General features: G+C 54.6%; 1 protein-coding gene across 1 annotated transcript in view; it reads left to right on the forward strand.

Annotated features, from left to right (window-relative positions):
- Window positions 1-21966, forward strand: part of CPPED1 (calcineurin like phosphoesterase domain containing 1) — a 110209-nt gene that overhangs the window by 75803 nt on the left and 12440 nt on the right. Inside the window, exon 3 of the mRNA XM_017342463.4 lies at window positions 9553-9975. Coding sequence (XP_017197952.3) covers window positions 9553-9975 — 423 coding nt within the window. The remainder of the gene's footprint in view (window positions 1-9552; window positions 9976-21966) is intronic.

The following is a 21966-nucleotide window of genomic DNA, read 5'->3' on the forward strand; positions in this document are numbered from 1 at the left end:
AGTCTTCACCACCTCCGTGCCGGAAGCCCTAGGATCCCTCTGCCTCTCCAGCATCCCATCTGCCACTCGGGCCAGGGATTCCTCGTGAAGACACAGTCTTCCGGACATGGCTCACCTCTCAGAACAGGGCTCCACATCCTCACTGCCTCCCTGGCCCGCTGCCCCTCACTGCCCAGCACTGCACAGCCCTGAGGGTACACATCCCACTTCTGCTCCCGTCCCAGAATCTCAGGGTGCTGGGAACGATAAACTTTGCTCTGGGCAGGTGTGTGTGCTGCTAAGGATGGGGCTTTCCTCAAGAACGGGAGGATGGCTCCGAGGAGGCTCCGAGGACACGTAGCATAGCGTGGGGCGGGGGGCCTGTAGGCAGTGGGAAGAGGGTTGGTGAGGACAGGAAGCTGAAGCATTCAGGCAGGGCCCTGACAGCCGTGGTGAAGCCATGCGTGGGTTCTCGTGGGAGGTGGGACCTGCTGATCAGATTGGTGGCTTAGGAATTACACAGCGGCTGTAGTGCGAGGGAGACTCGGAAGGGGCTGGAGTGGCGACTGGGAGGCTGGCTGCGCAGCTGTCGCAGCGGCTCAGGTGAGCACGGAATGCTGGTCTCAATCAGTGTCACATTCGGGGGATGGAGACGGGTGGAGCGGTTCCAGCAATGCTGTGCCCGGGTTTGAGTGCCACGCCCGACCCGACACCCTCACCGCCTTCCTCCAGCCAGAGGGAACGTCTCTCCAGTGCTCAGGACCAGCACCACGTCAGGAGATCTCAATGACCTTGTGATTTGCCTTCCGACAGTCACTGGTTCTGGAAGAGCTTCCCTCCCCTAGAGAGCTCGTGAGCTTTGTGGAGCTGCGTCTTAGCTCTCCTCCCTCCCACGGTCACCACCAGCTGACCCCAGAATCCCTGTGGAAATGAACAACCTTGCAAAGCAGCAGCCACGTTGGGGGGCGCACACCTTTTGATCTAGAACCTACTACAAAGCTGCAGTGTTGAAGACAGTGTGCTGGCAGTGTGAGCACAGGCACAGTGACCCCTGGAACCCAAGTGAGAGTCCAGACGTAAACCTGCGCATTCACGCCCAGTTACCTCCCCAGTGAGTGGTGCGGAACAGCGGGACATCACACACAAAGACCAAATCTGGACCCTTACCGCATGCCTTACATAAAAATCAACTCAAAGATGTAGCACAAGGCCGGTGCCGCGGCTCACTAGGCTAATCCTCCGCCTTGCGGCACCTGCACACCGGGTTCTAGTCCCGGTCGGGGCACCTGATTCTGCCCCGGTTGCCCTTCTTCCAGGCCAGCTCTCTGCTGTGGCCTGGGAGTGCAGTGGAGGATGGTCCAAGTGCTTGGGCCCTGCACCCCATGGGAGACCAGGAGAAGCACCTGGCTCCTGCCATTGGATCAGCGCGGTGCGCCAGCCGCAGCACGCCGGCCGCGGCGGCCATTGAAGGGTGAACCAACGGCAAAGGAAGACCTTTCTCTCTGTCTCTCTCTCTCACTGTCCACTCTGCCTGTAAAAAAAAAGATGTAGCACAGACCAAATAAGACCTAGAACTAAACTCTTAGAAGAAAACATAGGCGTAAATCACTATGACCTTGCACTTGATTGGTTTTCTTAGATGTTAAAAACACAAATGACAAAAGAAAAATGGCTACATTGGACTTTATGAAACTTGAAAAACTTTGTTACTGCAAAGGACATTATCAAAAATGTGGGAAGACAATCCACAAAGTGAAAGCAATTGCTTGAAAATCCTGTGGCTGATAAGGCCTGATACCATGGTGCATAAAGAACTCTTACAGCTCAATAATGAAAGGCAAACAATCCAGCTTAAAAAGGGACAAAGGACTTGAATGGACATTTCTCCAAAGACACATAAAATGCCAATAAGCACATGAAAGATCTGCACCATCGCTGGTCACTAGGTAAATGCAGACGAAAACCACTGTGAGATACCATGCTACACCCAACGAGAGGCTTGTTAAAGAAAAAATAGCATCTGGCCAGCGCCACGGCGCACTTGGCTAATCCTCCATACTTAGCTAATCCTCCACCTGCGGCGCTGGCACCCCGGGTTCTAGTCCCAGTTGGGGCGCCGGATTCTGTCCTGGTTGCCCCTCTTCCAGTCCAGCTCTCTGCTGTGGCCCGGGAGGGCAGTGGAGGATGGCCCAAGTGCTTGGGCCCTGCACCCGCATGGGAGACCAGGAGGAGGCACCTGGCTCCTGGCTTCGGATCGGCGCAGCATGCCGGCCATAGCGGCCATTGTGGGGTGAACCAACGGCAAAGGAAGACCTTTCTCTCTGTCTCTCTCTCTCTCCGTCTAACTGTCTAACTCTGCCTGTCAAAAAAGAAAAAGAAACTTGGATCTGCCAGGAGGTGGGGTCTTTGCAGATCCGACCATTGCTCACGGGAACGTCAGATGGCACATGGGAAGGCAAGACTGTCAATAGTTCCACCATCAGCTAGACTCAGAGTGACAGCGTGACTCAGCAGTTTCACTCCCAGGTGTAGACATTTCCATCCCACAGCTTGTATGTGGTGTTCATGGCAGCATCGTTTGCAGGAGCCACAAAGGTTAAAAGCAACCCAGACGTGCATCAGCTGAGGCAGGGATAAGCACAGGGTGGTCTGTCCTTAGAGCAGAGCAGTCAAGGGGTGAGCGCTGACACAGGCCGCAGCAGAGGTGAGCCCTGGAGACGGCAGAGGGAAAGACATGGGTCACGGGAGACCACGTGTATGAAAGTCCGGAGTGAGCAGACGTGCAGAAGGCACATCATTGGTTATCTGATTTTTTAGGCTCTTTAGGGGAGCAATAATGAGAAAAGAGGTTGAGAAACATGCATCCCATTTAGTAAGAAATAGTAGACTAGACACATGAGGGCAAGGCAGCCCCTTCCTCCTCTGGGGTTGGGTTCTATTCAGGTCTTGAAATAAGAATAGGGACTTCTTAGCATTGCCCTTGGAGGCTTCCCGGTGTCAATGCCACAGATGGAAAAGCAGGTGTTTAGAAAGAACACAATTCGTCCTGGGCACAGTCTTTGCTACATTTCTGTAAACTGAATGTGCCCAGGGTGGCTTTTTTTTGTTTTGTTTTTAAAGAACTTTCTTGTTGTTCTCTTCTCTTTCCCTTCTTTTCTCTCTGAGAGTTTGTTACTCTTTACTGAGTTCTTTACTGAGCTTCTGTGTTGACCTTGTCTTCTGTTTTGTATTTGTCCCCATTCAAATGACATTTATATATGCTTATCAGATCTAATTTCAGCACATTTGTGTTTTTCTTAAATGTCTTGATTACTCTCCTGATTGTCAAAGTAATGTATGCTCACAAAATTTCAAACTTTGTAGGAAACCAAAAATGTCACAATGGTGCCACACATTTTTAGATATTTTTTTGTCTCTGAAGATACCAGTTTGTCGACTGGTTTATGACAACATGCAGCCGTGCGTTCTAGCTATGGAGGCTTCCTGTTGGCACATAGCTCCCCAGCCCTCAACAGCACAGCCTGGCTGTGTGTCCATCATCCCCTGATCTGGTTCTTCTCTGTTCTTTTTGTTTTTTTGTTTGTTTGTTTTTGTTGTTTGTTTGTTTGTTTTTGACAGGCAGAGTGGACAGTGAGAGAGAGAGACAGAGAGAAAGGTCTTCCTTTGCCGTTGGTTCACCCTCCAATGGCCGCCACAGCAGGCGCGCTGTGGCCAGCACACCATGCTGATCCGATGGCAGGAGCCAAGTGCTTCTCCTGGTCTCCCATGGGGTGCAGGGCCCAAGCACTTGGGCCATCCTCCACTGCACTCCCTGGCCACAGCAGAGAGCTGGCCTGGAAGAGGGGCAACTGGGGCAGATTCTGGCGCCCCGACCGGGACTAGAACCCGGTGTGCTGGCGCCGCAAGGCGGAGGATTAGCCTAGTGAGCTGCGGCGCCGGCTTTCTCTGTTCTTTTTGATGTTTGCTTATTCTTCCATGATACGAATGCATCTGCGGCTCCCTGTTAACAAACATCGAAGCCAGCTCAGACTTCCGCATCTTTTCAGTTAATGCTACAAAGAATAGTCAGGCTTCGCATTCTGGTGTATGTTTCTGTAGCCGAAAGTCTTATCAGGAGGGTTGCAGGGTACTAGATATAATGAAATTACTCAAGTCTACATTGATAGTTCCTAATTTCTCCCTGAAAGGAGTTTGCATTACTGTGCTATGATTTTTTTTAAAAAAAGATTTTCTTTTTTTGAAAGGCAGAATTAGAGAAAGAGAGAAAGAGATCCACTAATTCACTCCCAAAATGCCCACAACAGCTGGAACTCAGCCAGCCCCAAACTGGGAGGTGAGAACTCCATTCACGCCTCTCACGCAGGTGGCAGGAATGCAAGCTCTTCGATGTCCCAGGAGCATTAGCAGGAAACCGAATCGGAATCATGGGGTAGCTGCTACACAAACCAGACATTGTTGCTAGGGATTCGAGTGTCATGAACGGCGGCCTAAAGCCGCTGTGCCCCAGTGGTGGCCCCGAGCTGTGATCCCAACCACCGTTCTACTTTCTGACCGCTCCAGGTTCCAAATACAAAATGAATTTATATGCTCTTAGTATACATGTAAGTGGACAGACAGTATTTGTGTCACTGTGACTGGTGTGTGTCACTGAGTGTGACATCTTCAGTGTTCATCCCTGTTGTTGCCTGTGCCGGGATTCCCAAGTAGCATTCCAGCGTGTGGTTGTGCCACGGTTTGCTTAGCCGTTCACCTGCCAGTGGGTCCCTGGGCTGCCTCCAAGTTGTAGTTACCGTAAACGATGCTGTCAGGAACACCGGTGTAGCACTGCCTCTGTGGGACCCTGCCTTGGTTCTTGCCATGTATCACAGAAGCTCAAGTGCTGGCCACATGGTGACCCCCTCGCACTTCTGAGGAGCACCCACACTCTTGTCCTTCGTGGCTGTGCCGTTTCTCCTCCCCAGGGACAGTGAGCGCACATCCTCCCCAATGCCTGTCACATTCTGTCTTCCTTAGCCTTGCCCACCCAAATGGGCATGAAGTGATCGCTCACCGTGGTTTTGATTTGCTTGTTCCCCAAGCACTGGGGGTGCCAGTCTCTGCATGTGCACGTTGGTAAGCGGGGTACACTGTGTGGAGAAACCGTTGTTCCAGACCTTTGCCCACTTCTGAGTTTCTGTTTTTCTTGTGACGTTTGAGAAAGTCTCTGTGTATTCTGATGGATCCCTTATCAGATACACGATTTGCAAACATTTCTCCCGTTCTGTAGATTACCTTTTATCTGTGTTGAGAGTTGTCTTTTGGTGCACAAAAGTTTTTAATTTCCATGAAGTCTCATTTGTCTATTTTTTTTCTTCTGTTGATGGTGCCAAAATATCAGGTTTTGTCTTGAAAGAGAGCTTTAGATTTCTGCCAGTAACTTTCTCCCAGTCTCCTTGTGAGTAAATGAGATGAGCAGCCTCTTCGTCGCACAGGTGTTTAGGAATCGTTCCTGGGCCTGTCCTCAGTCCTGTAACCAGCACACCAGCTTCCCTGCCGCTTCTGCCACCTGGACAGCTCCTGCAGGTTGCCCTCTAGGTCTTCACTGCTTGGAGGCAGAAATACAGCCGACTTCTGGATGCCTGCCTCGTGTCCAGGATAATCTCTCTTAGGAGTTCCAGGAACCTTGCTTGCTTTGTTTCTGTTTGTCTTTTTGCAGATTCTGGGATTCTGATGGAGTCACTCGTGTCTTCCGAGGACAGACATTTTGTTTCTTGGCTTCCCACCTGTGTGCCTGTTCTTTCTTTTCCTTGCCTAACGGCACTGGCTGGACTTCCAGGAAGGGTTCAGTGAGGGCCATGAGAGCAGCCCTTGCCGCCCTCCGCGTCTGGGAGAGAAGCCATCTCTCACCATTACGAGTGACGTGCGAGTCTTTCATCAACTGAAGGTGTGTGTGGGCCATCCTGGTAGAGTAAGAGATTTTATCAGATGCCGTCTTTTGAAGGTTCTTTGGGAAACAACCAGGACAATCGTCTCAGCCTTAATGGAGTCCGGCAGAAATAAACCGCCCATTTCATGGTGCCACACCATGGGAAAGTTCATAGTCAACATAAATGTTTTCTACTTATGGTGATTCCTTTTACCTCCTGCCTTTATCATATTATAATAATAATTATTACTATTATTTATTTTAGAGACAAAGAGCTCCTATCAGTGGTTTATTGCCCCAAATGCCTGTAGCTGGTGAGGCTGGGCCCAGGCCAAAGCTGGGAGCTAAGAATTCAATCCAGGTCTCTCATGTGAGTAGCAGGAACCTATTCGAGCCGTCACCTGTTCCTGCCAGGGTGCACCTTTAGCAGGAGGCTGGAATCGAGCAGAGCCAGATGCAGGCACTCAGATGTGGGAAGCAGACATCTTAACAGGCTTAGCTACGAGGCCAAACGCCCGCCTCCACCGCCACATTAATCCACTACCATTTTCAAGCTTTAGAAAATGCTGGGGCCGGTGCTGTGGCACAGCGGGTTAACACCCTGGCCTGAAGCACCGGCATCCCATATGGGCATTGGTTCGATTCCCATCCAGCTCTCTGCTATGGCCTGGGAAAGCAGTAGAAGATTGCCCAGGTCCTTGGGCCCCTGCACCCACGTGGGAGACCCAGAAGAAGCTCCTGGCTCCTGGCTTTGGATTGGCGCAGCTCCAACCGTTGCGACCAATTGGGGAGTGACCAGCGGATGGAAGACCTGTCTCTCTTTCTCTACCTCTCTCTGTAACTCTGACTTTCAAATAAATAAATAATTTTTTTAAAAAATGCTTTAAACGCCGTTCCCGTCCAGGGTCTTCCTCGGTGGGCAGCAGGCACGGGCCATCGCGCGGGCTCTGTCTCAGTAGATGCTCTCATCCGCCACGGAGACTCCCCGAGAGCAGTCCTCCCCTTTCCCTGTCCCGAGTCGTTTCTCATGGTCTAGGTCTTCCTTCCCCTCCCCGCCCTGCCCAGCCCCGCCCCGCCCTGCCCAGCCCTGCCCTCATGGGCACTACATCCTTGGCCAGGTGCCCCTGATTTCCTCGCCGTTGTACCAGGAGGTGTGGCTCTGGCTTTCGGGTCCTCTCGCGTTTGCGGCGGTCCATGCCTGTTCCGCAGGAAGCTGCACAGGCTCTGTGAGCTCTGGTGAAGCTGAGCTGTCACTGACACCTGACCCTCCAGGGATTGTGAGAAACAGAGGAGAGCGTGTCACACACAGCACCGATGTCCCCTCTTTGTCAGCCAGAGTTCACTCCCTTTCTCCTACACTCTTAACTAGAAATTGTTCCCGTCCCTAGGGGACGTGTTTATTCTTTCTGAAGGGATGTGGTGTTTTTATGCCCACCCGGGGGTCACTGATTTTTTTTTTTAAAAAAAGGAAGAATTCATTGTATTTGGGTTTTCAGGAGGTGTGGGGAGGTAGCTGGCATTTTGCAGGCTTGCTTGATCCGGGTTCTGGAGCTCAGAGAGTGCTGAGGTCTGCATCCTACAGCTGCTCCTGAGGTGTGAGAGTCGCCACCCCCTCCTCACACACAGTGAGCCCCAGACCCTGCGCGTGTAAGAGGTCAGAAAGAGCTTGAAGGGCGTGGCAGAGAGGCTTGTCTGGTCAAGAGAATTCGGGGGACGTGGGCACTGGGCTCTTTAGCAGGTTGCTGGGGTGATGGTGGGGAGGTCCTTGATTTCTTGGAAAGCAGCCAACCCCTGACGTGGACAACAGCATCCCGTTCCCGGGTGGAGTTCCCAGATCTTTGTCCTAGATCACTTTGGAGGGTAAGGTTCCTTTTCCACTTCTGTATTTTTAAGATTTGTTTGTTTATTTGAAAGGCAGTAGGACAGAGAGAGAGGGGAAGACAGGGAGAAAGAGATCTTCCATCCCCTGGGTCACTCCCCAAATGGCCACAACAGCTAGGGCTGGGCCAAGGCTGAATCTGGGAGCCAGGAACTCCATCCAGGCTCCCGTGTGGGTGGTAGGGACCCAAGTGTTGGAGACTTGCTTTCCCAGTGCATTAGAAGGGAGCTGGGGGCAGGGGGGCAGCATTGTGGCTTAGCAGGTACAGGCACTGCCTGCAGCTCCAGCATCCCATGTGGGTGCCGGTTCAAGTCCTAGCTGCCCCACTTCTGTTTTAGTTTCCTGCTAATGTGCCTAGGAAGGCAGCAGAAGATGACCCAAGTCCTTGGGCCCCTGCACCCATGTGGGAGACCCAAATGAAGCTCCTGGCTACTGGCTTCCATCTGGCGCAGTAGGTTAATCCTCTGCCTGTGGCGCCAGCAATCCCATATGGGCGCCGGTTCTAGTCCTGGCTGCTCCACTTCCAATCCAGTCTCTGCTGTGGCCTGGGAGGGCAGTGGGAAGACGGCATTGCTGACATGGGTCGGCCAGGCCACAAGATGCGAGCACACACTGCAGATGAGTTTGAGTGGATCTGTGGGTGGCTCAGGAACCGAGTTAGTCACAGATTCACTTGGGGTGTCCGTGTACCTGGGGGGAGCTTGGCCGTAAAGGAAACCATCCCACAGTCTTGTCCTTGAAGTGGTCTTTCTGAAACGCTTCTGCGTCTTCCCTTGGTTTCTCCGGCGTTATGCCAGCTCCTGTCCCCCATCAGCCTGTGTGTGGCCGGAGCTGGGTAGACCCTGAACGCCTGTGTTTCTGCTCCGTGGTCTTTCCTGGCCACGCTTGCTGCCGAAGGACCTCTGGGCTTGCTTTCCACCTGTAATCAAAGCATGATGACTGCATTATTCACCGGATGTGCTGTGATACGTCCACTCGGGCAGGGGGCGCGACTGATCGAGTCAGGGGTTACACTGGTGCCGGGAGCTCACACCCTCCCTTCTCCCTACTCTGAAATACACAGTGAAAGACCATCAGTCACGGTAGCTGGGCAACGTCCTCTGCGCACTGCATCATGGGCATGGGGGTTCCAGCCGTGTGCCGTGCTGCATTGCCCAACTGCCCTGTCTGGCCTCCCTCGGCGCTGTCTTTGCCTGACGCTGGCACACTCCTGAGGACTCAGGCAGCGCCAGCGTGTCTTTGCCCTGCTTTGCTTTGCTCAGCAGTGGCGTCCGGTTCGGATGGGTGCGCGCCGGTAATGTACTTGACAAAACCACCCGCCTCTGCAGCTTAGAAGCAGCACCTTGGGTCTGTGTGGCTCCATCAGTGCCTTATACATCGTCAGCACTCAATAAATATTTGTTGCTCAGATTAGCATAGAGAAGTCAAAAAAACTGACGTGGAAGTGAATGGCTCATTTTAAAATCCATCTAGTAAAGTTGTCACACGTTCTTCCAGGAAGTGTGGAAGGAGGAGGCGTCTGGGTGCCATGCACCTTGCAGCCCTTTGTGGAAATAGCCAGTTCTGTTCTGAGTCTGGTGCACCGGGAGAGAGGAGATTGGTGTTACGGTGTTGAGCCCCGGTACCCTGCTGCACCATGGGTGGGGTGCAGAATGCCACCTGCTGTGCATGGCGTGCAGTTCCGTGGGCCTGGTCCAGTGGGTGTCTAGGCTCTTCTGGGTCCTAACCTCACACGGGTAGGTGTGTGACCAGCCTCTGCCTGTCTCTGACTGCGCCCTCGCTTGTGCAGGCATGCCCTGGCGGAAGGAGCAGACGCGGGACCTGCAGCGGGTGCTCCGGCAGCTGGACAGAGACATCCCGCTGGTCTTCGTCAGCGGCAACCATGACGTGGGCAACGTCCCCACGGCGGAGACCATCGAGGAGTTCCGCCAGACCTGGGGAGACGACTACTTCAGCTTCTGGGTTGGGGGCGTCCTGTTCCTGGTCCTCAACTCCCAGTTCCTGTTCGACGCGTCCCAGTGCCCGGCCCTGAAGCAGGCCCAGGACCGGTGGCTGGAGCAGCAGCTGAGCGTCGCCGGGCAGCGGAGGTGCCGCCACGCCATCGTCTTCCAGCACATCCCACTGTTCCTGCAGAGCATGGACGAGGACGACGACTACTTCAACCTCACCAAGCCCGTGCGGCAGGAGATGGCCGACAAGTTCACTGAAGCAGGTACCAGCCCCAGCGCCGTGGGCATCTGCAAGGGGGGGGTGTGTGCCAGGTCAGCCTTGGGAGACTGTAACGGAGCACCCCAGGCAGCCACTTGTTTGTTTCACATTCTGGGGCCAGGCGGGCCTCAGTAGTCCAGCCCCTGGCGAGGACAACTTCCTGGCTGGGCCCACAGTGGCCCAGGGCGTCACGTGGTGGGGACAGGGGCCCCGGGACTGTCTCTGTCTGTGTGGTCCCTCCCTGTCCTTGCAAAGCAGCCGGTACTCGGTCATGGGGGCTCCACCCCAGGACCTGTTGCAGTCGAGTCAGCCCCCGCCTCTCAACAGCATCACTGGACAAAGCGTTCCCCCTCTTAGTTCTGTTACCTTAGGACTTGGGGCTTGACTCCTGCTTGAGGTCCAGGGGCAAATATTCAGAACAGGGAGAGAGGACTGGGCCTTGGCTGGTACTGGATTCTTTTTATTTATTTATTTTTTTAAAGATATATTTGTTTATTTGAAAAGCAGAGTTTTACAAAGAGAAGGAGAGACAGAGAGAGAGAGATCATCCATGCACGAGTCCACTCCCCCAGTGGCTGTGATGGTCAGGGCTGGACCAGGCCAAAGCCAGGACACTGGAACTCCATCTGCGTCCCCCACGTGGGTGCAGGGACCCATGTCCTTGGGGCTTCCTCTGCAGCTTTCCCAGGAGCCTTGGCAGGGAGCTGGATCCAGAGTAGAGCAGCCAGGACCTGAATCGGTGCTCCTATGGGATGCTGGCGTCACAGGTGGCAGCTTAGCCTGCTGTACCACAATGCTGGCTCCTGGAGCAGGGTTCTGATCCCAGCCTGAGCCTTGATCTCCTTCTCTGTGAAACAGGGACAGCAGCCGAAGTTGTCTGGCTGGGTGTTTGTGAGGGTTATATGTTCGACATTGAGAACAGCGCTTAGCCTGCCGAGCACGGAGTGAGTGGGGGCTACTGGCTCTTGACAGCGGGTGTCCTGGGTGCCTGTGGGAGGCTCAGCGTGCACCTGGGTGTGGCAGTGTGTGCTCAGGAACAGGAAAGATGCCCCTCCCCTAGGGACAGGTGACCTGTAAGAGCCAGACTTCCTGCTGGCATTACTCAGGCGTAAGCCGGCACGTGGTCTGATGTGGCTTCAGTGGGTGGCTCCTGGAGCCCCCATCAGTGTCCATGCAGCGAGGCAGATTAAGCTCCCGTCCACAGCCGGGGGAGAAGGACGTGTCGAGTTGGATCTTAACCTGCTTCAAAGCTCAAGCTGATTATATTGTCAAACTCCCAGATCCTGCGTCTGCTGGCCCAGCACCCAGCAAGCCCGGCACTGCCATGGCGGGGGAGGGGAAAGGAGGTGTTTATTGCAAAGCGCAGAGCAGGGAGCTGGACAGCCATCGCCTGGTTGCTGGGCACGCCGGGGCTTGGGGCACAGGTTCTTACAGACGACACTTGGTGCTGGGAGGTGCTGGGAGGTGCACCATCAGCTTACATCCGGGAGTCTGCTCAGCCCACAGTGCTGCTTTGGCCGGAGATAGCGTGTTCTCCTGGGAATTTCATGTATGACATGGTGGGCGTCAGGCAGTCGGTGGGGGTTGCTTCCTCCTCAAGGTCTGGACTTTCTGGGGAAAAAAAAAAAATCCTGGCACCCTGAGCATGAAGATGTTGTTGAGGACATCAGTGGTCTCATGGATCTTGTGACCAGGGATGCTGTAGAACCGGCTACACCACTCCCTCAAGTCCGTGAGCCAATCTTCCCAAGTGGTTGGTCTGCAGTCATGGAAGCAAGGCAGGGACTCTTTAAGGGAGAGAGGCCGGGAGTCTGTGGAGACAAGGCCCGAGGGCGTCCAGCCCCTGCACCTGGGCACTGCTGAGGGGCTGCATCCCAGGCGCACACATGGCATTCACGAGGGGGCACGCCGTGTCTGAATGACAGGCCCCAGCTGCTGCTGCTGTTCTCCCCAGCAGTGGCTCCCACAGCTCGTCATACCCCAGAAACGTCTCTCCGCGGCCTGTCAAGGAGACTGTGCAGCCGGCTGACTCGCTGAGGTACCCACGGCCCCACGGTACAGCAGCTCTGACCGCCGTCGCGTTTCTTACCGTGGCTGTAGTCCCTCCTCTTGGACCCCCGCAGGGCATCCTTGGACCAGACACTGCTGAAATTGAGATTTAGGCACTTACTATTATGCGGAAGAGGGAGAGAGGTGGCCTGGCCCAGCAGTGAGCGTTCATTTTAAAAAGGCAGGGAGAGAAAAATCCACGCCACTCTTCCTTCCTCTGCCTTGTGCTTAGCTGTGTTTGCCTTTGCCTGGTGGGCTCGTCTGTGTGTTTGAGACATTTACAAAAAGCCCCCATCACTGGACTCATCACTGGGGTCGCTGCCCTGCCTGCTCCATGGAGGTGGAGCTGGAGACGTTCTCTTCAGGCCTTGGGGGTTTCCCGTCATGCCTCGTGCTCGGGCAGAGAACTGCTCCGGTGACCTGGAGACAAGGTGTGCAGACCTGCACCTCCAAGGGGGCGACTTTGTACTAGCAAAACCAGCAAGACCTCAACCGCCGTCCCGACCAGCCAGGTCCCGGGGCCCCAGGACCCAGCGAGGGAAACAGCCGGGTGACCACCCCCCGAGAGCCCACAGGACAGCATCACACACGGCAGCCTGCGAGCCCACATCCAGAGCTGTGGGTGTCTCCCCCGCGAACCCCAGCTATTCCGACTCACGGAGGCTGCTGTCAATGAGCAGAAGGCGGGTAGGCTCCTTTGAGCCAGACCCTGGCCACTCCCCAGGCCCAGCAGTCTCGTCTTGCAGGCAGAGGTGCCTGGGAAGCCAGACCAGAATCAGCAGGTGGCTTGGGGAGCACGGGACAGGGCAAAGGAATGGTTTCTTATCTCACCCTCAGTGGCCTCAGATACCGAGATCCTGAGGGCTCCGCCCTAGGAGGGGTCTCCTGGCCAGAGGGATGCAGCTGTTTCATGTCCCTTTCATTCTGCCTCCTGGCTGTCCCTCCAGCCGTCCACTCCACGAGGCCACTGTTGTGTCTTCCAGGTTGAGCAGCAGCCAGTGGGAGCTGCACAGCCCAACCCCTCCTGGGGCTCCTCTGACCTCAGGATAAGGCCCGGCTCCTCACTGTGGTCTACCACCCTTCCTAGAAGCCCCCACCCTCCCCACAGGCCTCCCTGGTCTTTCCGGGCCATGCCCTCGGCTTTGATGCTGAGTGAGGTTGGCTCCTTAGGTCCCGCCCCAGGTTCCTCCTCACCTTTCCATGTTTTCCACAGACCTGAGTGTTGTCTTGTCTGAATTACCCCCTAGGCTGTGAACTGCTGCAGGGCAGGGTGGGTGTTGAGTCGGTCTCTGCCTTCAGGAGGCGGGCCCTGCTGTGGCTCCAAACAAGCACCATGTCAGTGTCTGAAGTGAACAGAGGAGTGGAGTCCAGGGCTCCTGCCCCTGCCCCTGCCCTCTGGTCAGGTGGCACAGCTCGCTCCTTCCTGCAGCACCCACCATGTGCCAGACACAGAGCACAGCAAGTCCTGGCCCTGCCCCTCGGTGGTGTGCTCAGGGTGCAGGGCACACCCAGCCTCCTGGTGTCACCCAGCCTCCACGGCCTCAGGTCTCGGTAAAGCCACCTGTGCATCTCTGCCCTGAGGCACCTGCTGGCTTCCCAGGCTCACCCAGCAGGCTGAGCCCTCTTCCCAAGTGCACTCCTCTCCACTGCACCCCCAAGGCCCACCTTTGGGTACCTGCAGGATAAAGATGCCTCTTTTGGCTGCTGACCTAGAATCTTCAGGTGGCCCTGGTTCACCTGTCGGCTCTAGGCTTGCCACACACAGCCCTTTGCTTAGTGACTTTTCAAAGGACAGACCTTGAGCGCTTCAGAAAGAGATGGGGTTCAGGCGGACATGGCCGTCCAGGCAGGAGGGCTCCCGTGGGGCATGTGCACCCCCGTGACTCTGAAATGCCCAGAAGGGCTCCAGTGAGAGCAGCATAATCCAAGATCATTTTGCAGAGCCAGAAAAGTTCAAGTGACAGTCTGTAAAATTCATGAACTGGAAGACGGTGGGGAAATCGGGGGTGAATTCGGCTGACTGCATTTAACTGCCTCCAGCCTCCCCCCCCAACCCCGGCCATATTATCCCCAAATAGGATTTTGTGTCTTGTTTATCTCCTTGCGCTGCAATGCCAGTATTCACAAATGTGTCAAAAGCTCATCAGAATATCAGCGTAGCTTTTAATTATAATTGTGTTGTTACAAAATATCATTTTGCTGGGCACATCCCTCCGCAAACTCGGTGTAGAGGAAAAGCCCTGCTTCCTTCCAGCAGACTGGGTGGAGAATTCTGAATGATCGCGTGGGAGGAACCAAGGAGGTAATAATGAGCATCAACAATCACCGCCATTGTTGCCTTAATTTCTGGAAGTGGAACCAGGTCAATGAGGGGAGAGGCTCGTCACCCCACAGCGCGCCACCTCGTGTGCCAGGCTCTGCTCTGTGGATGAAACCCGCCAGCCAGCCTCCAGGCTCAGGTCTCCCCAGAGGCGGTCACATCCTGTTTTCCTTTTTCAAAGCACGGCGAACAGCCGCTTTTATGTGATCCAGAAATGCAGGCGGTACCCAGCGCACGTAAACAGGCAGGGCGGGACGGATTCCCAGATGTGCTGCGGCACCTGCTGCTTTCTGTCTTCCTTCACACTGCCTGGGGATAAACAGTTTCATAGCGTCAGTGGGACGCAGCAAGTGGTTTTCTCTTTAATTCCTCTGCTACCTGGGTGGAGTGGCGAAGGCACACAGCAGATAATGACATCTAGGCTGAGCACGGACACTGTCCCCGTGCCTCCCGCCCCTGCAGCAGGAGGTTAACGTGTGACCCAGTTAACAGGGATTCCAGGTTAAAACGGCATCTTCAAGGAAGCAAAGCCTGACTCCGTAACTGGCCATCTTTCCCTCGATGTCTCGATGTCTTTTGCTTTCTTCTCTTCTCAGAGCAGGGATGGGAGCCGTGTGTTAGAGAGCCCAGAGCAGATTTGGCAATTACGAGATCCTACGTTGATCTTTCCTGTGAAAGATAATGAGGGATTTCACAGAATGAGTCTCATCACTAGCATGTATGTACTTTGGGGGAAAAAGAAGAAGAAGAGGAAGAGGGGCCAGGAATGTGCAGGGGGCTAACCACCGCCTGAGATGACAGCATCCCACACGAGCGTGGTTCCCGTCCCGGCTACTGCACTTCCAACCCAGCTCCCTGCTAACACGCCTGGGAAGGCAGCAGCAGAGGGCCCAAGCCTCCTACGTGGGAGACCTGGACGGAGCTCCCGGTGCCTGGCTTCAGCTTGGCCCAGCCCCAGCAGTTGCAGCCAATTGGGAAGTGAACCAGTGGATGGAAGGATGGAAGATTCTCCCGCTCGCTCGCTCGCTTGCTGTCTCTTTCTCTCTCTCCTCTGCTTTATAATAAATAAATCTTTAAGAAGATCATGGTTGAGAACTTGACAGTTTTTTTTTTGTTTGTTTGTTTGTTTTTTGACAGGCAGAGTGGACAGTGAGAGAGAGAGACAGGTGAGAAAGGTCTTCCTTTGCCGTTGGTTCACCCTCCAATGGCCGCCGCGGCCGGCGCACTGCGGCCGGCGCACCGCGCTGATCCGATGGCAGGAGCCAGGTACTTCTCCTGGTCTCCCATGGGGTGCAGGGCCCAAGCACCTGGGCCATCCTCCACTGCACTCCCTGGCCACAGCAGAGAGCTGGCCTGGAAAAGGGGCAACCGGGACAGAATCCGGCGCCCCGACTGGGACTAGAACCCGGTGTGCCAGCGCCGCTAGGCGGAGGATTAGCCTAGTGAGCCGCGGCGCCGGCCTGAGAACTTGACAGTTTTGAAGAGCACAAGGATTGGGCCCCAGGGGCCCACTCTGGGAAGAATGAAGTGGCAAATCTGACTCCGGCATTGCACTGAGTGGCACTGAAGATTCATTTGCATCCAGATTCCTCCAGGAAATAGGTCCTGGCTGTGTTCACCTCCATAAGCCCCACCCCTAGCCAAGACCGTCAGTATAGTAGCCTGTCAATAAGTGCAGATTAACAGGAATTGACTGTGATTCCGATCTACTTAGGAGAATCACGCGTCTCATCCGTGCCACCTGTAGCTTGCTGTTCACCAGCTCCATTTGGATGGCAGAAGCATCACCCAGGGCAGATTTTTCCCGTCGAGGATTAAAGAGTAAACCTTCAGGTCTCTGTGGCAGCTGCTCAGCTCTGCCTCTGTAGTGTGGAAAGCAGCCAGAGACCGTCCGCCATCCCCTGGCCGTGGCCATGTTCCAATAAAACTCTGTTTCCGGCAACAGGCGGGGGGTCGCCCGCCATCATATCCCACGCTTGGCTTCAAGAAACGTCTCCCTCACCGTGTGCAACGAGCTGGCTGTCCCCACGCCCTTGGCTATGCTGTGGGAGAAGACTTTGTGGGAAGATGGAATTACAAGATAAATTTACCTGAGTGCAAAACATTTTGAAATCCACACCTAGTTTCATAATGCACATTCTCCAGGAACTTTTTAAAAATGATTCATTTATTTGAAAGGCAGAGTTACGGAGAAAGAGACAGACAGAGATCTTCCATCCACTGGTTCACTCCCCAAATGGCCACGACAGCTGGGCTGGGACAGGCGGAAGTCAAGAACAAGAATCTGGACCTTCATCTAGGTCTCCCATATGGGTGACAGGGTCCCAACATGGTCCTGAATGTCTGCTTTAGTAGGAACCTGGAGCTGGAACTCATCCCCAGGCACTTTGACAGGGGATGCAGGGGTCTTTATTTTATTTATTTGAAAGAGTTACAGAGGTAGAGCCAGAGAGAGAGGTCATCCATTCCACTGGTTCACTCCCCAAATGACCGCAATGGTCAGAGCTGAGCTGAGCTGAAGCCAGGAGCCAGGAGCTTCTTCCCAGTCTCCCATGCGGGTGCAGGGGCCCAAGGACTTGGGCCATCTTCTGCTGCTTTCCCAGGCCACAGCAGGGAGCTGGATAGAAAGTAGAGCAGCCAAGACTCGAACCAGCACCCATATGGGATGCCGGTGCTTCAGGCTGGGGCTTTAACTCACTGTGCCACAGCATCGGCCCCACAGCTGTCTCAACTGCTAGGCCCAACGCCCGCCCCACCCCTCAGCAGCCTTCATGGTCCATTGGATGGAAACATTTTGCTCTGTGGAGGGGTCTGGAGGCACAGATAATTGGGTGTTTATTTGCATATATACTATTCACAATATAACCATCCCAAGGTTTAAAGAAACGTGTTGCATCAATAACAGTGTGTTTGGTCTGCCGTGAGGGTGGTGGGCGCCTGGTGCCTGGTGGAGGCCAGCAGGAGGGGAGGCCGTGGAGCTGCAGACAGACCTGGCTTCTCCTGCTCTACCGCTGCTGCCCGGCGCAGTGGTCTGGAATAAGCCGCCCACCGTCCTCCTCACGTGTAGCACGAGGGAGCTCCTCCTGGCCATGAGGGTGGGTGCGAGGCGGGTGTTGCAGCGCTCGGCACCACCACGGGCACACGGGAAGCTCTTGAGAAAGGGTTGTCTGCGTTCCGCATTGTCGTGCGACCCTGAGCCACGCCGAGACCCCACGTCAGGCAGGCTGGCCGCCTCCGCTCACTGGAAGGACCCACTCACTGCCTGCCACACCTGGGGTGCGGGTGTCCTTCCTGCAGGCGGCAACATGATGAGATTGTGCTGGCGTGGGCCGGTGCATCAGCCGTGGGGCCATGCCTGCGGTGCGCCTGCCTGACTTTGCCGTCTGCAGTCAAAGAAGGAAGAACGGTGCTCGAGTGTTCTCACCCTGGGATGTGCAGGGAGGTCGACTGTGCCTGTATGTGGCCAAGGGACGCAGCCTCCTTTTAGTCTTAGGAAAAGGGGCTTGGTGCTCATTTATGAAAGGTGGGGAACCTTTTTTTCTGCCCTAGGGCCATTTGGATATTCATAAAGTCATTTTCAGGCAGTACAGAATTGTGAACTTGAACTTAAAACTTAGGCTGCTGTAGGTTTATTGAATTTTGAGTCCCGCCAGCAGTTGCCTTGGCAGGGCCAGACTGCGTGATTTCAAGGTTCTTACGCCGCCTGCAGGCCCGACGTTCCCCACCCCTGGTTTAAAAGGTAGAGGACCCGTGAACTGGAGGAAAACTTCCTCTAGCGTTTAGTGATCCAATTTGGTTCTTCGTGTAGGTTTGAAACTGCACACCTCTCCGATGAACGTGGCAGTGAACGTCACCTTTGTAGAATTTCAGAGTCAGGTTTTCCTGCATCCAGCCAGTGTGTGCCCAGGACATTGGCGGTCAGCCCACAGTGCCCTCTGTTTAAGATGCCTTTTTTAAAGTGGATTTTTTTTGGGGGGGGGGGTGGAAGAGGGGATGGATCCTGGTACTATGGGGTAGCAGGTAAAGCTGCTGCCTGCAGCACCGACATCCCATATGTGTGCCGGTTCAAGTCCCAACTGCTCCACTTCCAATCCAGCTCCCTGCAGTGCACCTGGGAGAGCAGCAGAGGATGGCCCAAGTGTTTGGGCCTCCACTCCCACATGGGAGACCCAAAGGAAGCTCCTAGCTCCTGCCTTCACCCTGGCCCAGCCCTGGCATTGCAGCCATTTGGGAAGTAAACCAGCAGACAGAAGACTCTCTCTCTCTCTCTCTCTCTCTCCCCCCCTCCCCTCCCCCTCCCCTCCCCCTCCCCTTCCTCCTCCCCCTCCCCCTCCTCCTCCCCCTCGCCCCCTCTCCCTCCCTCCCTCCCTCTCTGTGTCTCTCTCTCTCTGCTTCTGCTTCGCCCTCTCTGTAACCCTGACTTTCAAATAAATAAATAAATTTTTTTTTAAATAAAAGTTATTTTTAAAACAACATTTCTGGTGAAAACTCGCCGTCCTTTCTTTCAGCATCCAGAGCCTCGTAGACTCCAGTGCCCTGTCAGCTCAGAGGGCTTTACCCACTTTATTATCTTCTAAGACTTGGCCTTGAATTCATTTTCCTGGATTTGGCCTGTTCCATATTTCGATCAGTTCCCCGTAAAACATCACTTCCTTTGACGTCTTTTTCTTCCCCACCATAAACCTAGATGAGAGACCGACTGCCAGAGCTACATCTGGTGTGCAGTGCTGGGTCTGTTCCTCACTTTGGAGGTATCCCTAACAGTTGGGCTAATTAAAGTTAAAATCAAGTCCTGACAGTAAATATTTACAAGCTGAGAATCTGGCATGTGTGAGCGGGTGCTGCTGGTTCCCGAAGCGAAGTCAACATTTATTCACTCGGCAAACAGCCCGAGCCCCATACCGGGCACCGAGACCTGCACAGTGCAGACTTGGGTTCCCTCCCGGGGGGCTGCAGCCCGCACTGAATTCGGAAGCCGAGAATCCTGTCGCCAGCTCCGGGGGCTGCGTTCCCCACGGGAGCCTCCAGAGCAAGGGGAACGGAGTGTCTACGGTGATCAGGTCCAAATGTCTTCTCTTTTCCAGGTCATGTTTCTAAAATAGCAGTGAGCGTCATGTTGAAATTAGAAGTGAGATTCCCGTGTGAAACTCCGGTATCCCCGGTGTCCTGGTCCAGTTTCTGTCGCCGTCACCGAATACCACAGCCTGAGTAATTTGTTAGGAATCAGGAATAAAAGTCGGTGCAGCTCACAGCCCTGAAGCCTGGAAAGCTCAGGATGGTCGAGGGCCTCCTCGTCGGCAGGGACTCAGCGCAGGGTGTGGAGGCAGCTCAGGGCATCGTGTGTGTGTGTGCGTGTGCACGCGTCCGTGTGTGTGTGTGTACATGTGTGTACATGCACATGTGTGCATGCCTGCGCACTTGTGTGTGTGATGACTCCCCCCGCGTCTCACTCATCAGCCTCGGGAAATCCCGCATCTTCTGCTGTCCACACCTTTCCATTTTCTGGTTATCAAGCAGTCGCTTTCGTGTAGCTCAGAGGATAGCAGTGAATTTTGGAAGCCCAAGATGATGTCACAGAAAGCACCATCTCATGGCACTGAGAGCGTCCCCCAGTCCACGGCCATCTTGACCGCGTGGGTATACCATGTCCATTGAATTCTCGCCGTCCTCAGACAGGCAGGCTCTCCTAAACCCTCCTGCTGGGAGCTTCCTTGTGCGCGCACGGGGCCGGGTCTCATAGTAAACGTGCCTGCCTGTGTCCCTCCCTGTGGAACTGGCCTCAGTGACTTGCGTCTGCTGAGAGGCTCCGCCTGCCTGGTGATGGGCCGGGTGTCCTGCCTGCTGTCAGACTCTGCATTTTCCAACGTCCTGTGCGTTTGGAGTCCAGGAGGACAGGGAAGAGCAAACGCAGGGCCTACCCTCAAGCTCAGAGCCTGCGGGAGGAGGAGGAGGTGGGGAGGGACCAGAGAACCCCCCACGCTGTAGGTATGATTGAAACATTTAACTTCCCTCTCTATGAGCCACGTCTGCATATGCAGCAGGGCTTTGTTTGCTACCTGTTTCTGAGGGGCGGGGCCTCTTACCACCAGGGCGTGTGGCACCTGAGGCCCAGGACGCCTTCTGTGCCAGTCACGGTCCATGCTGCCTCCTTTCTTCCTCCCTCCTTTCTCCCTTCATTCTTTTTATTCATCATTCATTTGAAAGGAAGAGTTACAGAGAGAGCGGGGGAGAGACAGAAAAGTCTTCCATCTGCTGGTTCGCTCCCCAAATGGCTGCAACGGCCAGAGCTATGCCAATTTGAAGCCAGGAGCTTCTTCCGGGTCTCCCACATGGGTGCAGGGGCCCAAGCACTTGGGCCATCTTCTACTGTTTTCCCAGGCCACAGCAGAGAGCTGGATCGGAAGAGGAGCAGCCAGGACATGGGATGCCGGCACCACAGGCAGAGGCTTAGTCCACTACACCACAGCACCAGCCTCTCTTCCTTCATTCTTTTGTTTCTTTTGTTTCCTTTACTTAGTTCCAATGCTCTTTCCTTTATGGCTGTCTTCATAAAATCGCTCTCGAGTGCTTGCCCTAGGGGCGCCTCTCCAGTTCATTCAGCAGATGCGGAGGTCACCTGCTCTGTGCCAAGGCCATCTGTCTGTCTGCGGCTGAGACTGTTTCTAAGAGAACGAAAACTACTTTGTGTGATTAACCCATCAACACGCAGAAGCACTGTAGCCTGGTGCCCGAGTCCTGGCTTCTGTCAGGGTGATGGAGTAGCCATTCTTGACCATGTGGAGGTCACTGACCCTGTAGGCAAACACGTGGTCAGGCACAGAAGCAAAACCCAGGAACCGCCGTACAAAGGGGGCAGTTGGCCATGATTGTGCAATGCTGTACAAGCAGACCTTACAAAATGCTGGTATTTGTTATCTCTGGGCACTGGGAGTATGAATGTTACGCTGCTTTCTGTACTCATCTCTATCTTTTTTTAAAAAGATAGATTTATTTAATAGAGAAAGGGGAGAGAGAGAGAGATCGTCCATCTGCTGTTTCAGTTCCCAAATGGTCACAACAAAAGAGGCTGGGCCACGGGCCAGGCTGATTCCGAGAGCTTGGAACTCCATCCGGGTCTCCCACGTGAGAAGCAGGGGCCCGGGCCCTTGAGCCTTCATCCGTTGCCTTCCCTGGAAGGCAGGGAGCTGGATCGGGCACAGAGCAGCTGGGGCTGGAACTGGTGCTCACCTGGATGCTGGCATCACACAGGGTAGCTTAGCCCACTGCACCATGATGCCACCCCTGCCCCCGTATCTTGTACGTTTCGCCAAAAATGAAAATGCACAGTTGTGAAAAGCTTGCCCACAATGATGAACGGGCCGGGGATGGGCACTGAGTGTCTGTAAAGGGCTTTGTGGCCCGGAGGTGGGGTGGAGGCTGTCACCTGTGTCCTTGGCAAACCTCAGTGTAGCCATTCAGAAACGCAGGAAGCGTTGTCAGCACATAGGTTCTTGTTCTTAGACGGAGGGGGATGGTGGGCTGTCGTCACCTGGCGCCTGCTGTGGGGATGGAGACTGGTCACCTCCCACGCTTGTGTTGAAGGGTAGTGGTCACGAGGCCACCAGTTCTCGTCAAAACCCCAGCACT

Source organism: Oryctolagus cuniculus, chromosome 19 (assembly GCF_051225735.1).
Source record: "Oryctolagus cuniculus isolate XC-2025 breed Fujian yellow rabbit chromosome 19, ASM5122573v1, whole genome shotgun sequence".
Classification (NCBI taxonomy): Eukaryota; Metazoa; Chordata; class Mammalia; order Lagomorpha; family Leporidae; genus Oryctolagus; species Oryctolagus cuniculus.